The following is a 13,801-nucleotide window of genomic DNA, read 5'->3' as shown; positions in this document are numbered from 1 at the left end:
GTACTTCATAGCAGAGTCCGAGACGATCTACAGAAAGAAAGAGACGCTGCCCGAAAGCAAACGTCAATCAGGGCTTTCCTTAGAAAAATGACTGAATAACACAAAAAAAGGTTGTTTAGATATAAAATCTGGCAGGTATTTAGTACTACGCATACTAAACAAGGGAACGGGCTTGGTGGATACTTGGCTGTATTATTTTTAATAAAATATTAATTTTCTCAGCGACTAATTTGGCAAGCGGGATCTATAGTGGCATTATTCCATGTAGCGATCCAGGTCGGTTCAATTCGCCCTTTTACTATTCTTGGGTCAGCTTAATAGCTCTGAGTACAGCCGTCGGCTCTGGGCTCCAGTGTTGCAGGGCTTCTACATGTATTCTGCAGTGTACTTGCTGTCGGGCTCGGGTAAAGGCATGTAGGACGCAACGAATAATTACATGTATTGCGACGAAAGAAGGGTGCATTTTGCAAGGAAGCACTGTTATTTAAAATATGTTACATTCATTCACCGTTTTCTCCATTAAAACAACGTATTTAATTTATATCAATGGTCTCCCAACAAAGAATTCCGTTGGCCCTTGCCAGTTTCCTGCGTTCGGTCGGTTGACTATAAGCAATGAAAACGCTTTTGACCCAATGGATTGAGGTGGTGTCTCCAATCCCAAGCAAATGGTTTCACATCTCAGCACCCGACACCTACCCGTCGCGGGTAGCAGACACCATGCGTCGAGGCGCAAAACTGTCCATTTTAAAGCTCCGTTCCGCCCAGAGACGCTCAACTCGCAACCCACCAGCTCCTGCTCAAGACTACACTGCTACTGCAACTGCGACAGGATGGCAGGACTCGAGAGTCCTATGCAGACGAAGGCGTTCAACATCTTCTGGTGAGTGGCAGCCAGAAATGATACCAAGAAGGGGTTTTGAGCTTTTATTGACCTTGCTACCCATTTCCGTAGGCACAAGGCTGATCTGCGGCTTGTGGAGAAACCGGAACCGGAGGCACCCGTGTTTGCATTTTCGCGACCAACACTATTCGGTGGGCGTGAGGAATTCCTCTTGCAGTATCCCGCCCGACTAGAGACACCGAGTGAGCTAGACGTCTCCCGACACCGTTTTACTGTTCGGCACGGCAAAAAGCGACGCAGTTTCCGGGCACCTGATGTCGCCACGTTCGACACGTGGCTGTCAGCGTTGGAACAAGCACTGGAGCCAAAGAGAGATTCGGAACATCGTCAAACGCCGAGTAGCGCTGCTACAACTGCTACGACCAGCACGGCCAGGAGTAATGGAGACAGCAGTCAGGGCCGAGCAAGCAATGCCGGTAGCGCTGGTACTCGAGCCAGCAGTCGAGGTCGGATTAGCACTCTTGCAAGCAACCCCAACAGCCGACGCAGTTGCAACTCACAGCCTAGAGCACCAGCTCTAAGACTGACCCTGGAGCGACCGTGTTTCACGCGTGATCCGAACAACTTGAAATTGATCAAACTGCACCGTCCTGCTGCGACGATTGCAGAGGCTGAAGTCGATGATGCTGATGACGATGAAGTGTTGGACGTGCCAGATACAGAGAGCGAAATCGAGGACGAACCGGAAGACGAGACAACTGATGTGTCTGAAAAGGGCGCTGCGAGTACAATTGGATCGAAACCGTTTACGTCTGGAGATGACTGCACTGACGATGTCGAGATTGCTATTGTAACGGATGATCAAAGCGATGTCGTGGGCTCTAAAGAGGCTGAACTGGAAGTGAAATTAGCTATTGAAGCACTTGTAGCCGCTGTGATTAACAACACAATCCAAGCACCAGGCGTTAAAGCTCCTGCAGCTCCCACGCCCCGAAGCTTCACAATGGAACCTGCTCCGAAGAGCTCCTCACGATCCAAGACTTTCGCTAGCAAGTTCAAATGGGTCCCGCTCGATCCAAACAATTCGTGTCTGATCTGGGTACGAAGATCAATCGAGACTGATGTGAACTCTGCCCCACCAAGCAATACAGGGCGGAAGCGTGCTACGTCTGCACGAAGATGGGTCCCTGTTGATCCAACCAGCACTCGACCCATCTGGATTCGCCGAGCTGAGCACGCTGCCGTTCGGATGGAATCCCGATACAAGGCGATTTCGGATACGCGCAAATGGGTCCCTCTTGACCCAGAGAACTCTAGATTCATCTGGGTTCGTCACCAAGTAGCGTCCGGCAAGCCGCACCGACACTGATTTAACTTCAGTCCACATTTATCTGTGGGGATACGAATTTAGCAAACGGCGTTTACTGTTTTAACACGGTACAGAACTGCACCCCATTTTCGCGCCCTTGGACCTTTGATAAACTTCCGGAGAATCGAAATGAACTATTGTTTGTAAGCTAAAATCTGATTTTTTTGCAAATTCTATATGGTACACCCCCGCGTAAACGGGGTGCAGTACTGTACTTCTTTATCCTGCCGCTATAACATGTACGTTAAGTAAATGACAGCACAATCAGTACATGGACGTACTCTTATCGTTGACGCGTTTGCCAGCTGCTGGGCTCGTACACCGGAACGTTGGCCTTCGGCAACGCAGGCTTGTCCAGGATCATATCGGCGGCCTTCTCAGCAATCATTATTACAGCCGCGTTCGTGTTGCCACTCACGATGTTCGGCATGATGGACGCGTCCACAACACGAAGACCATCCAGTCCGTGTACACGGGTCTGCGGGTCAACCACTGAGTTGTCGTCCACGCCCATGCGAGCTGTACACGACACGTGAAACTCTGCTCCAGCGTACTTACGAAGCCACGCGTCGATCTCGTCATCCGACTGAACACTGTCTTTAGGAGAAATCCCCTCTCCGTAGAACTCTTGAAACGCGTGTTGAGCAAAGATCTCTCGAGTCAATTTCACGCTTTCTCGAAGTGTAACTCGGCTTTCTTCATCAGCCATGTACTTTGGATCGATGCTGGGGTGGTCACGAGGATTAGCACTGCGCAACTTGATAGTACCACTGTCCGAGCCTCGCATTAGCGAAATATGCCCGCTCATTGCGTGGCCAATGTCCTCGCGCAACTGGCAGCGATGGTCCACTGCGCAAGGGCTGAAGATAATCTGCACATCTGGCTGCTGCTTACCCGGAGCACTGTACATGCACAACCGACAAAGAAACGAGAGTTAGACACAAAGTCATAGCCAAACAGCAAGGCACTGAGGCTTACGTTCGAATAAAGCCGCCCACTTCGCAGTGTGGGGACGCGCCTGGACCAGTTTTGGACATCAACCACTCGTACCCAATTTTGAAAACATTGCGTGGGTATCGCTTGGATGCATTGTACAGCGTGATAGGTTGCTTGCAAGCAAATTGCAAGTTGACTCCGACATGATCTTCCATGTTCTGTCCGACCGCTGGCATGTGGTGCACTAAGGGCACGCCAACTTCCTTCAAGTGGTCTGCATCTCCGACACCAGAGAGCATGAGAACCTGTGGCGTGTTGATCGCACCACCCGATAGAATCACTTCCTTAACCGACGAGATCTTCGACACCGCCTTTGTTGTGCTGTCTTCAACTTCGATACCAACTGCTTTCTTGCCATCGAATATCACCTTGTTGACATACGTATCTGTAATGACAGTCAAGTTGTCACGGTCCATAATAGGATGAAGGAACGCTGCAGAGGTGCTCCATCGTTTGCCTTTGTGGATAGTTAAGTCGTGCCAGCCAAAACCTTCTTGTTGGTACCCATTCAGATTATCCGTGAATGGATATCCAGCCTGTGCGCCAGCGTCAAGGAAGGCTTGGAACAAAGGTTGATCCATCTGCGTGTTCCTCACCGTGTGAAGAAGCCCGTTTCCGCCTCGGTAGTCGTCCTCACCGAGTTGGTGATTCTCAGACCGCTTGAAATATGGCAAGCAGTCGGCGTAACTCCATCCTTCGGCACCTTTGGCTTGCCACTCATCGTAGTCCTTGGCATGCCCACGACTGTACATCATGGCGTTAAGAGACGATGAGCCACCTAGGACACGTCCACTGTGATATCCGATGCGTCGGTTGTTGAGGAACTCTTGCGGTTCAGTGGAGAAGTTCCAGTTGTACCGATCGTCAGCCAGGTTGATAGGGACGGCCGCCGGCATCTCGATGAGAAACGAGTCCCAGCGGTTGCGATCACTGGGCCCGGCCTCCACCACAAGCACCTTGCTGTTCGGATTGGCGCTCAATCGGTTGGCGAGCACGCAACCGGCTGAACCAGCGCCGACAATGACGTAGTCAAATTCTCGAGTCGAGGGCGAGGTGAAGCCACGAGTTGAAGTGGTCAACGCATTAGCATTTCCAGCGGAAATTCCGCGATGCAAAGTGTGTCGAAGCATGGTGGGATGGTGTCCTTGACAGAAAGACGGAGAATGACCGGTCACCGAGGGCCCGGCCGGGCAGCGAGGACGCGGCCAGATCGACGATATCGGGCCAATATCGACTGTTTGTGTGCTCTGTCGATTGGTAACGCTGTCATACGCAGGGTACAGGGCACCGCTATTAATAGTTGTGATCCACAAGCTGTTCTCGACGCCCTTCTTTAAATTAACGTGTTATGGTGCAACACTGCCTCTTGTTTCGTCAGCCCCCAGTGGCCCCCCCCACACTGTAATGAAGCCATTCCATGCACGTGTGGGTAACGTCGCTTTACAAGAACCGCCTCAACTTCTCAAACCCAAGTCCGACTCAAAGTGCACCAATCATTTCTTGTTATTACAGACGATCCTGAAAGCGTCGAGGTACATATACAGTGCATTCTTGGAATGAGCCTGCTGCCACCGACAGTCTCGCAAATGGCTCGTCTTCGTTCCTTTCAGTCGGTCACAATAACGCCTGCCGAAAATAAAAGGAGATTTGTTTTATTCTCTGAAATTTATTTCAGAGCTATGCAAAGCGAGGAAGTGCCGGTGCAGTTCGCGCTGCTGCCGGGCGAGTACGTTTAGCAAGGCTCCCCTTCGAATGAGCGACACTAATGCATGTACCAACTGAAAACGTTAGGCCACTTGTTTGGCAGAAAGGACCATCCGTCGGCAGTGGTCGGTTCGGAGAGGTCTCGGCAGCACTAAGATTGCCAAGGTGCCCAGACCTTGCTTTTTGTAAGATGCACACATGGTTCACGATTGCTGCTGTCAGTGCGGAGCTGCTCGCGGTCAAGCAGATTTTCATCCAGGAGGAGTTTGAGCTCGGCAACGACGTGAGCTCGCTCTCATTGCAGCGTGTGCAGAGCTGGGAGCAGATTGAGCGCGAGCTGGACGTACTGCGGCTGCTACAGCACCATGAACACTGCAATATCGTGCGCTTCCTCGGCCACGGTGGGCCATCCTTTAGTTTAGTGATGAATATGATGTTAATGAGTTTCTTTTTCTACGGTCATGAATAGACTGCTACGGTCCGACTGTCAACATGTTCATGGAGTATCTCCCGGCAGGTTCGCTTAGCAAGTAAGTAGGGCATCGATTCATCGCCGTGAATATGACGTCGGTTGAAGGTGCTGACAAGGTCGCAACTGGTTGCGGCATGGCTGCTGTACAGACTGCTGAAGAACTTTGGTCCGTTCGACGAGGAAATGGTACAGGCATACACCCGTTATGTTGTACGCGGCGTGGCACATCTGCACAAGTTAGGGATCGCTCATCGTGACCTCAAGTGCGCCAACTTGCTGCTCGCGGACGACAAGCGTGGCGGAGTAAAGATCGCAGATTTCGGGACTGCAAAGAGGACGGTGGAGGGAGAACTAGAACGAGTTATTGCAGAGGAGGGCGACCAGAAGCAGCCGATAGAGACAGCGCGGTTCGTTGCAGTTGCTCTAACTTTTGCGGTGGTTCGTGCTACCCGTTAAAATCGCCCACATATGTAGATCAGTGCGCGAAGGCTTGGGATCGCCGTTCTGGATGGCACCAGAGATTGTTCGCGCTGAAAAAGGAGCGGATTCCTGGCGAAAGGCAGATATCTGGGGTATCGGCTGTATCGTGGTCGAGATGGCAACGGGGAGACCTCCATGGGTAAGTAGCAGGCGCCCTGGTTGCTTTTTACGACACGTCGTACTCCAAAGTAACCTGCTGCTGATGCGCCAATGACAGGAAAACTTGTCGAACCCGCTCACCGCCATGTTCCACATCGCCTCCGCGACCACTATCCCAGAGTTCCCGACTCACCTGTCCCCCACAGCACACGCGTTCTTGTTGCTGTGTTTCGACAAGAACCCAAGCACGCGCGCCTCAGCATCCGAGTTGCTCCAGCATCCTTTCTTACGCGAGGAGACTGAATGAGATTGCACAGTTGGTACATATACGATCGAAATTGGTCAAAAGGCTACAGTATTTGGTCTTACTTCAGTTTGGACATAAAAAACTCCCCAAATACTGTATTTGGGGCGTTTTTTTCATTGGCCGCGTTCTTTTTGGATGCATTTTTCCAAATCGTACGTAGTAAAAAGCCTATTGTTTGTTTGGAGGTAAATCAATCAGCGATGCTGTTGGCAAAGTCTCGACGTGTGTGGACGCTGGTACGCATCCCATGCGACTCGGCTTCTTTTACCAGCAAGAGAAGAAGCCGGCGCAGCACCAGCGGTAATGGTACAATGTCGTCCGCCGGCCAGAAGCAGCACCAGCAGCTGAACAAGCTTCGATCCGCGCTGGCCACTGATACAATTCAGCAGATGCCGCTGCCCGTCGCCTCCGTGAAGAGCCCCATAGAAAGTGTTGAAACGCTAAATCCCGCTGCCAAGAAGCGTCAGAAGGAATTCGCGCGTATGCTTCGGCGAAAAGAGGCGAAAGATGCACGAGTTAAACACCTGCCACTGTTCCGCGAAGGCTCAGCTTTATTCCAGCGTTTCGGAGAGAAGACACTATGTGACTATGACAACCTGCCCACAACCAGCTTCAATGGACCTATCGCTCTCATCCACTCGGAGCAGGAGGAACAGGAACATGCTGAATATTTGAGGGAACAGAAGGTCGTTGGCGTGGATACAGAAGCGAGGCCGGATTTTCGCCCGCTCAAGGGAGCGACGGGCAACCCCGTGTGCTTGATCCAGGTCAGCACACTGGAACGAGCGTACTTGTATAGATTGCAACGTGGAAAGCCGTTGCCCCCGGTGCTACAAGAGCTCTTCGTTGACCCTGACGTACTGAAAGTTGGCCATTCGCTTAGCGACGATTTCCGTCAGTTGAAGTCGTCAAGACTCGTGCAGGCCGTGAACTCGACGGTGGATACACTGTATATCGCACACAAGCTTGGATGCAAGCGACCGGGACTCAAGAGTGCGTGTCAGGTGTTTCTCGGAGGATCGCTGGATAAAGTGATGCAAGTATCCGACTGGGAAGCGCCTGTACTGAGCGACGCACAAATCAGCTACGCGGCTACAGATGCGTGGGCACCGCTGAGAGGTTAGTGTTTTTATGGGGTTTGAGTGAATGCACCACAGTACATGCACATACTAACGTTTTATGTGCAGTTTTGTTGGCGATGATCCAGTTGAAGGATACGAAGGAATTGTTACGGACCAAAAGTTACAACTCTTCAGCGCAGACTATTGTCAACGAGAGCCATGACGTTTTACTTGGCAAACTGCTGTCGTTTGCGCTTCGTCACCAGGTACTATAATGAAATGTTTGGATTTTCAAACCAAGATGTTTAGATTCTTTGGATTAGTGTCGTATCACCGTCGACGCCTCTCACATTGCTACGGTGAAGCGACGGTGTTCGCATACAGTAAATTGAATGTTGGCTGGCTGGAGCTCGTTTATCGAGAGCAACAGTTTCAGAGCAAGAAGCACTTGCTGCTGCGTTGGCATCGCGTCGATGGCGGATGCCATTCTCTTTTCGCGTTTTAGCTAAATTCTCTGCATTAAAATCGCGCAATGGAAATACCGGTACTTTGGTAATACAACCAGATCGGTCGCTTTAGTTTTTGTCTTTTGAAGTAGTGGATCATCCATGAAGCTATCCGTCACCTATTCAGATTTTATCCAGCCAACGGTCCCGCTGTTCCATGCCAACAAAGCCTTCCGGCTTGTTCAAGACTTCGTGCAAGCACGAAAATTAGTTGGAAGTTGCTCTCTTGATGCTCGGTCGACAGAAATAGCATCGTGGCACTACTTCTCGCCTTAACCTTAAATACAAAGCACACACTGCCGTCACCTGCAATCACTGCTGTAGCTCCTCAGCCTCTGTCTGCTTGTTCGAAGGTTCTCCCCGCTCTTTATCTGAAGGCTGCGGTTTCTGATCACGTTCACGTCCCTGCTCTTGCTTGTGCTCTCCTGCCTGATCTTGGTTCTGCATTGATTCATCAGGTTCCTGCTGTTCAGCGTCGACCTCCATCTCCTCATCTTCGTTTGTACGCAGCAGTTTAGGCTGAGGTTCCTTGGCCATGTGCGAGCGACGGAGCTCCTTCACCTTGTTTGTCAGTGCTTGTACTCGACGCAACAACCCCAGATCCTCACGAAGTACCGTCGTGTCCACATGCTGCAACAAAGCACAAACACTTTACCATCAGATCACAAATTCCTGCCCATCGAATGCTCGCACCTCTTCTTCCAGAGAATCCAGCAGCTCCTTGTACTCTTCAATGTCTTCTTCCCCCTCCCCTCCCGTCTCTTTCTTAGCTGCAGTGCTCTCCTCTGGTGCTGGCGGAAGATTCTCCAACAGTCCCTCAATCTGCTCGTACAGTTGCTGGTGCTCCAGTGCAACGTACTCGTTGTACGTGCGCTTCTTAAGGTGCTTCTCCAGCGCTTGTTTCACCTTCTCCACGTCCTTAACATGCACGAACCCATGTCCCCAGGGGTACACGACCGTGCAGATGCCGTCCTCGCGACGGTACCCCCTCAAGTACCCCGCCCCAGCTGGTGTAGCCACTAGGTCGTCCAGCCTCATACCGTTTACGACATGATCCTTCCTCAATACGAAACCCTCGATGGGCTCAGCAATCCAGGACCGTAAGCACTCGGCCACCTTCTCCTTCAGCTTCAGCGCAACTAATGGCCGGGTCCCGCTCTCCTTTTCTTCATTACGTAACTTTGTTATCAGCGGACGTAACTTATTTTCCAAGCGGCTTCTGGTCGCTGCAGATAGAGGCATCTTTAGTGCTTGTGTTATGGTCGCCAGCAGCTTATTACACTTGCAACTGGGCACCAATGCCGCGGCCTGTAACAAGTGTAAACAACGCGCATCGTGTTGCTCGTACGCGTGGCTCACGGGCCGAAGCAGCGGCACCAGCAAACTGGAGCGGGTAGGGACTGAGAACACCAGCGTATTAGCGTCGCGGGCCTTACGAAAACGAGCCTCACGTGTTGAGAACTTTGGCAGTGATGGCTGCGGAACCAAAGTACTGGCGGCGACTTGCGCAGCCCCAAACATTTCAGAGTAAAATGGGTAGTTTGAACGAATTCCATTTTTTCACCAGGCCTGAGAAGACATTCGTACGACATTTTAGAAAGTAGCTTTTGCCAGTTTAGTAGCCGACCTATTTTCAGCCAATACCGTCAATGTACCCGTACGGTTACTGATATGATTTGCCAAAACTACAATTGCTACGTCTAAGTAAAAACCTGAAGCACTTTATATCTGGATATTTCCCGCCCATTTCCAAACCTGGCTCAATGGGAAGGCTTCGAGCACCTTATTCTGACGCAGAACTTGACGCTGCCGTTCAAGAGGTGCTTTCGGGGCCCACTACGAAGATAACGAGCGACAAAACCAAGATTTCCCATAGCACGCTTAAGTAGTACGTCGCTCTAGCTCGGAAAGGGATCCCAACCGCCGCGGTCCGCATCCTATGCTACCATAAAATGCAGAAGAAATTCCCCGAGACTGGGAGCTTGGGAGGCAGCAGGTCGGGCACCCTGTAAGCCGCCACGACCTTCTTGAGAAGGCGCAGCAGGTGGCTCGACTGGTGTGCGGCTTGTCGATGGAGGAAGGCTGGCTGCGTCGCTTCCTGGAGCGTCACTCGTCCCTCACATTAAGGACGTCACAGCCCCTCTCTAAGTGCCGTAATGAGGTGGAAGAGCGCGATCTTGCAGTGTTGTTCTCGTCCCTAGCTAAGGTCATGATAGAGCACAAAATTGGCGCAGTACGAGTTTTTTAAGGTTGACGAAACCGCTCTTAGCACTAGGGAGCACAAGCAGGTGATCGATTCTTGTGTCTTCCAGGAAGAAGAAAGCTGGCCAGGTGCCAGCGACGGAAATTGAACCTGTGGTAGAGGCATGGGTTTAGGCTGTAGCAGTTTATAAACCACTTATAATACTGAAATGGTTCAATTTGACTTAAGACAGGATTTTCCCCTAACCCTTAGCCTTATCAGACAAGTCGAGCAGTTTAATGAAATTAAGTCAAATGTGGCTACTAAACTGACAAGTCCGTCAAACGTAGCGCCCAACTTCCAAGCCCCACAAATGCAACAAAACTACAGCATTTAACCAGTAAAAAATCACAAAAATAGCTGTGTGTCTGCTCTTTTGGATGGCGCAAGTAGCGTTTCAATTGTACTATTCCTCTTGATGATATTGACCAAAGTGTGCAAGCTGTTCAAAGCGGCTACTAATTTGACCATTTCCCTTAACAGTTATCCCTGGGATTCCCAGTTACTGGTGACTATGTTTCTGGCGTGAAGTGACAGTGGTGTGTGTACTTTGTCTGGCACGGAGTTGCTTGGCAGCGGCAGCGTGAGCGTCGTGAGGGGTGCTTCTGTAAGTGGCGACGCCTCGTGCCGACAACAATTTGCAGCGGCTCATCGGCTGACGCTGTGTCGGGCGTGGTGACGCTGGCTTCCTAGTTTTCATATGAGCTAGCAGTGTTGAGGTGCCGCTGCTGTAGTGCATCTTCTGCAGCTGGTCGTGTGTCTTTGTCTGGTGGCGTTAGCAGCCTTTCGACGGGCGGCGCAGTGTCAGTGTCTAGCGGTGGTGGTAGTGTGTCGAGTGGCGCTGTGTCGAGTGGTGCTGGGAGTGGTGATGCCAACGACGATTTGTGTGTGTCTGGCGACGTGTCGATTCTGTCGCGAACGTGCTCCGTCTTCCACAAGCACATCGAGTTCTGCAGGCTGTGAGCCAATTCAGGGACGAAGAACAGAACGGGGAAGATAAGGACGCGCACATTTGCGGCAGCATTGTCTCAGTACTGCAGAGCTACTTACTGGACCAGTGTAGCATCGCTGAGGATCGTCTTGTGGCTGCTTACAAGATCCTAGTCGTACGTGTAAGCTACACCGTGTAACTTTCTTCAACATGTGCAAGCTAACTATACTAGACCGGCGTTCGAGAAGGAGGCGCTGCGTGACGTACCCGACGTGGCGATGCACCTCATTTCTTGCTCGACCGAGAGCAATGACAGGAGGTCGCCCAGTGACGCGCTCGCGGCGCTGCAGGCTGACGGTGACAGTTCGTCCTCCATCTGTGAGTACCCGCAGTTCCTCCTCATTGCCCGCTGCTTGCTGGACTTCGTGGTCAACCACGCGTACAATGACGTGTCCGTGAGAAATCCACTCAGGGAGTAATTATTAATAATAAGCCCCAGCAAACGCACTTGTTGGTCTCGCTAGTGACCACACCTCATGGATTGATCGCGATGGTACTAACAACAGCAAAACTTGTGGCATAGTCCAAGCCGCCTGTACACGCACTACAAGAAAAAGAACGACTCCAACATCTTAGCGACATAACGTTAGCGGGGTTCCACCTGCCAGTGACCGCCAACGTGATCGATTCTTTGATGCAGTAGTCGTCAACCCCAAAACTGGAAGCCTAACTAGCCATCACTTTGCATTAACACAAATGTAAGCAACAGCCATCACGCATAGTGACTGGGCGCACACAACCAACTCGTACCTTATGCTATTCAAACCGTCACCAAGTGGTCAGACTCCATAGAGCGACAGCACTAAATCGTCGTCGACGCTTGAAACACGCCCACCAGATCAAGAGACCGACCATAGAAGCATGCACCAGGGCACACCAATCTACCGATTCAAGAGAGACAGAGGCCTTGCGCATATCGGCATGACGACGTCTCCACCCACCAAATACCTGTGGGATCATGGGCGTAGAGGGAAGCCGAGGCAACGGCAGCACGCCCACCTTTGTGCACGCCGTACTGTAGCCTCAATCGCGCAGCGACGACCACATGTGGTGACACTTCGCATCCGGGAGGTACTTGCCGTCATCGACGATGCAGCGACGACTACCTCCGCCAACGTGGTAGACAGCCTTGCAGAGACGTCGCCCTTGGGCGTTAACGGGACTTTCTAGTCCTCTCGTTACAACCCATACCGTAGTCACTGCGTCAGTCAATATGCCTTCTCTCGATAAAGAAGCCTCAATAGCTACTCTACGTACTACATCCGCTGTCCCTGTTTCCTGCCCGTCCAACGTCCCGCTGTCCCTGCCCGCCTGATACGCTATCTCTGCCCGCCCTCTATCCCGAAAGCGAGGCTCCAATCTCCGAGAGAGCGAAAAGCAACTTCTGAAACAAATTACATCCAGTGGCCCCTTTCAGCAAAACGTTGGAACCTCTAACCTGGAAGTTTTTTTCTAGGTTCGAGGGAAAACACTTTCAGCATACCACTTTTTTCTCCTCCAACCGCAAAAAAAGTCACTAAAAGTTCCAAGTAAACCTCGGTTCAGTGCCAAAGTTTTAGGGAGCGGAAGAGGTCCCTGAAACGTGGAACTTGTGAGACTGGATAGATTCTCCGTGGCACTCATTTTCACCCCCCCCCCTTCAGCCTGCGCATGGATAGCGGAGAGCCCGAGGCAGAGCCCCTATGCTCTGCGGAACCTGCGTCTGTGCGAGCTCTAGAGCCTGCGATCTCTGACTTCAAGCGCAACTGGACCGACATCACGATCCTTGCTCTGGTGCGCGCGTGGCGCGCTGTGTACAGAAGTGGTCGAGCCAAGGACGAGAAGACGACGATGTTTAACGAGCGCATTTTCGTTGCTTACCAAGCTGCCGTCCCGTCGACTCAGCGTTCAAAGAAGGCAATCGAAGATAAACTCCAAGGACTGCTCAAGCACGTCTATTGCACGCAGAAGAGCTAAGCCAGCGCCGCCAGCAACATGATGAGCACATGACGCTATTGCGAGCTTTCTTGGACAAGCTCTAACGCATTTTGCCACGTTACGAGCGATGAAATGCCCACCACTGCTTTAGTTTTTCTCGTAGGTTGTTAGTCATAGCTGGCTCGAGCTCCGTTTGAGGCTGTGGGAATTTTCTTTCGTACTCCTGCAATACACTCTTTACTTCTTCTTCATCGATAGCGACAGTATCACTGTAGTCCATTAGGAAGTTTTGAATGATGCACAAAGCGTACACAATGTCTGGAGCAATCTCCGTGTCCAAATCGACCCCCCGGAGCAAAATGCGCCACCTACATTTGAGCTGTCCAAACGCACATTCTACACGGTAACGTGCGCGAGTAAGATGCTCGTTGAGGTCTTTGCAAAGTTCATCTTCTGTCTCCGCCAGCTCAAATGTTGTCACTAAGAAATTGGTATTTTGATAGCCAGAATCTCCTAGCAAAAACGGTGGCAGATTTACATGGGTGTCATCTCCAGTCGGTATCGCCACACTTGCCGCAGCCGCAGACACACTGGGAAACACCCGACCCAATGTGCTGTTGCGAAACACACGACTGTCACCTACGCGTCCTGGCCACTTGCAATCCAGGTCGCAAAACCTCCCCCTCCAATCGACAACGGCTTGCAATACTACACTATACCAGCATTTTCGATTGTAATACATGTCTCCATCATCGCTAGGTCGAGCAATAGGTATATGTGATCCATCAATACAGCCCACAATCTGTGGCACAC

General features: G+C 51.4%; 5 protein-coding genes across 5 annotated transcripts; 3 read left to right on the top strand and 2 right to left on the bottom strand.

Annotated features, from left to right (window-relative positions):
- Positions 1–2,496: 2,496 nt before the first annotated feature.
- PITG_02961 (choline dehydrogenase, putative) lies at positions 2,497–4,339 on the bottom strand (the record flags this gene model as incomplete). The annotated part of the gene is made up of 2 exons (XM_002907767.1): positions 2,497–3,115; positions 3,192–4,339. 2 exons carry the CDS (start codon positions 4,337–4,339, stop codon positions 2,497–2,499), a joined length of 1,767 nt encoding a protein of 588 aa, XP_002907813.1.
- Positions 4,340–4,885: 546 nt separating this feature from the next.
- PITG_02960 (mitogen-activated protein kinase kinase kinase, putative) lies at positions 4,886–6,271 on the top strand (the record flags this gene model as incomplete). The annotated part of the gene is made up of 7 exons (XM_002907766.1): positions 4,886–4,935; positions 5,001–5,078; positions 5,136–5,314; positions 5,383–5,443; positions 5,535–5,792; positions 5,860–6,004; positions 6,083–6,271. The coding sequence occupies 7 exons, from the start codon at positions 4,889–4,891 to the stop codon at positions 6,269–6,271; spliced, it is 957 nt and encodes a 318-aa protein (XP_002907812.1).
- A 482-nt stretch (positions 6,272–6,753) lies between these two features.
- On the top strand, positions 6,754–7,555 carry PITG_02959 (glycoside hydrolase-like protein; the record flags this gene model as incomplete). Its single annotated transcript, XM_002907765.1, has 5 exons — positions 6,754–6,786; positions 6,847–7,025; positions 7,071–7,209; positions 7,341–7,390; positions 7,459–7,555. 5 exons carry the CDS (start codon positions 6,754–6,756, stop codon positions 7,553–7,555), a joined length of 498 nt encoding a protein of 165 aa, XP_002907811.1.
- Positions 7,556–8,495: 940 nt separating this feature from the next.
- On the bottom strand, positions 8,496–9,359 carry PITG_02958 (uncharacterized protein; the record flags this gene model as incomplete). The annotated part of the gene is made up of 1 exon (XM_002907764.1): positions 8,496–9,359. The coding sequence occupies one exon, from the start codon at positions 9,357–9,359 to the stop codon at positions 8,496–8,498; it is 864 nt and encodes a 287-aa protein (XP_002907810.1).
- Positions 9,360–9,909: 550 nt separating this feature from the next.
- Positions 9,910–11,655, top strand: PITG_02957 (uncharacterized protein; the record flags this gene model as incomplete). Its single annotated transcript, XM_002907763.1, has 5 exons — positions 9,910–10,071; positions 10,564–10,610; positions 10,815–11,039; positions 11,244–11,486; positions 11,595–11,655. The coding sequence occupies 5 exons, from the start codon at positions 9,910–9,912 to the stop codon at positions 11,653–11,655; spliced, it is 738 nt and encodes a 245-aa protein (XP_002907809.1).
- Between the last annotated feature and the right edge of the window lie 2,146 nt (positions 11,656–13,801).

This window comes from Phytophthora infestans, genomic scaffold (genome assembly GCF_000142945.1).
Source record: "Phytophthora infestans T30-4 supercont1.3 genomic scaffold, whole genome shotgun sequence".
In the NCBI taxonomy this organism is placed as follows: Eukaryota; Oomycota; class Peronosporomycetes; order Peronosporales; family Peronosporaceae; genus Phytophthora; species Phytophthora infestans.
The sequence above is the reverse complement of the archived record's forward strand: the minus strand, read 5'-3'. Positions and strand labels throughout refer to the sequence as shown.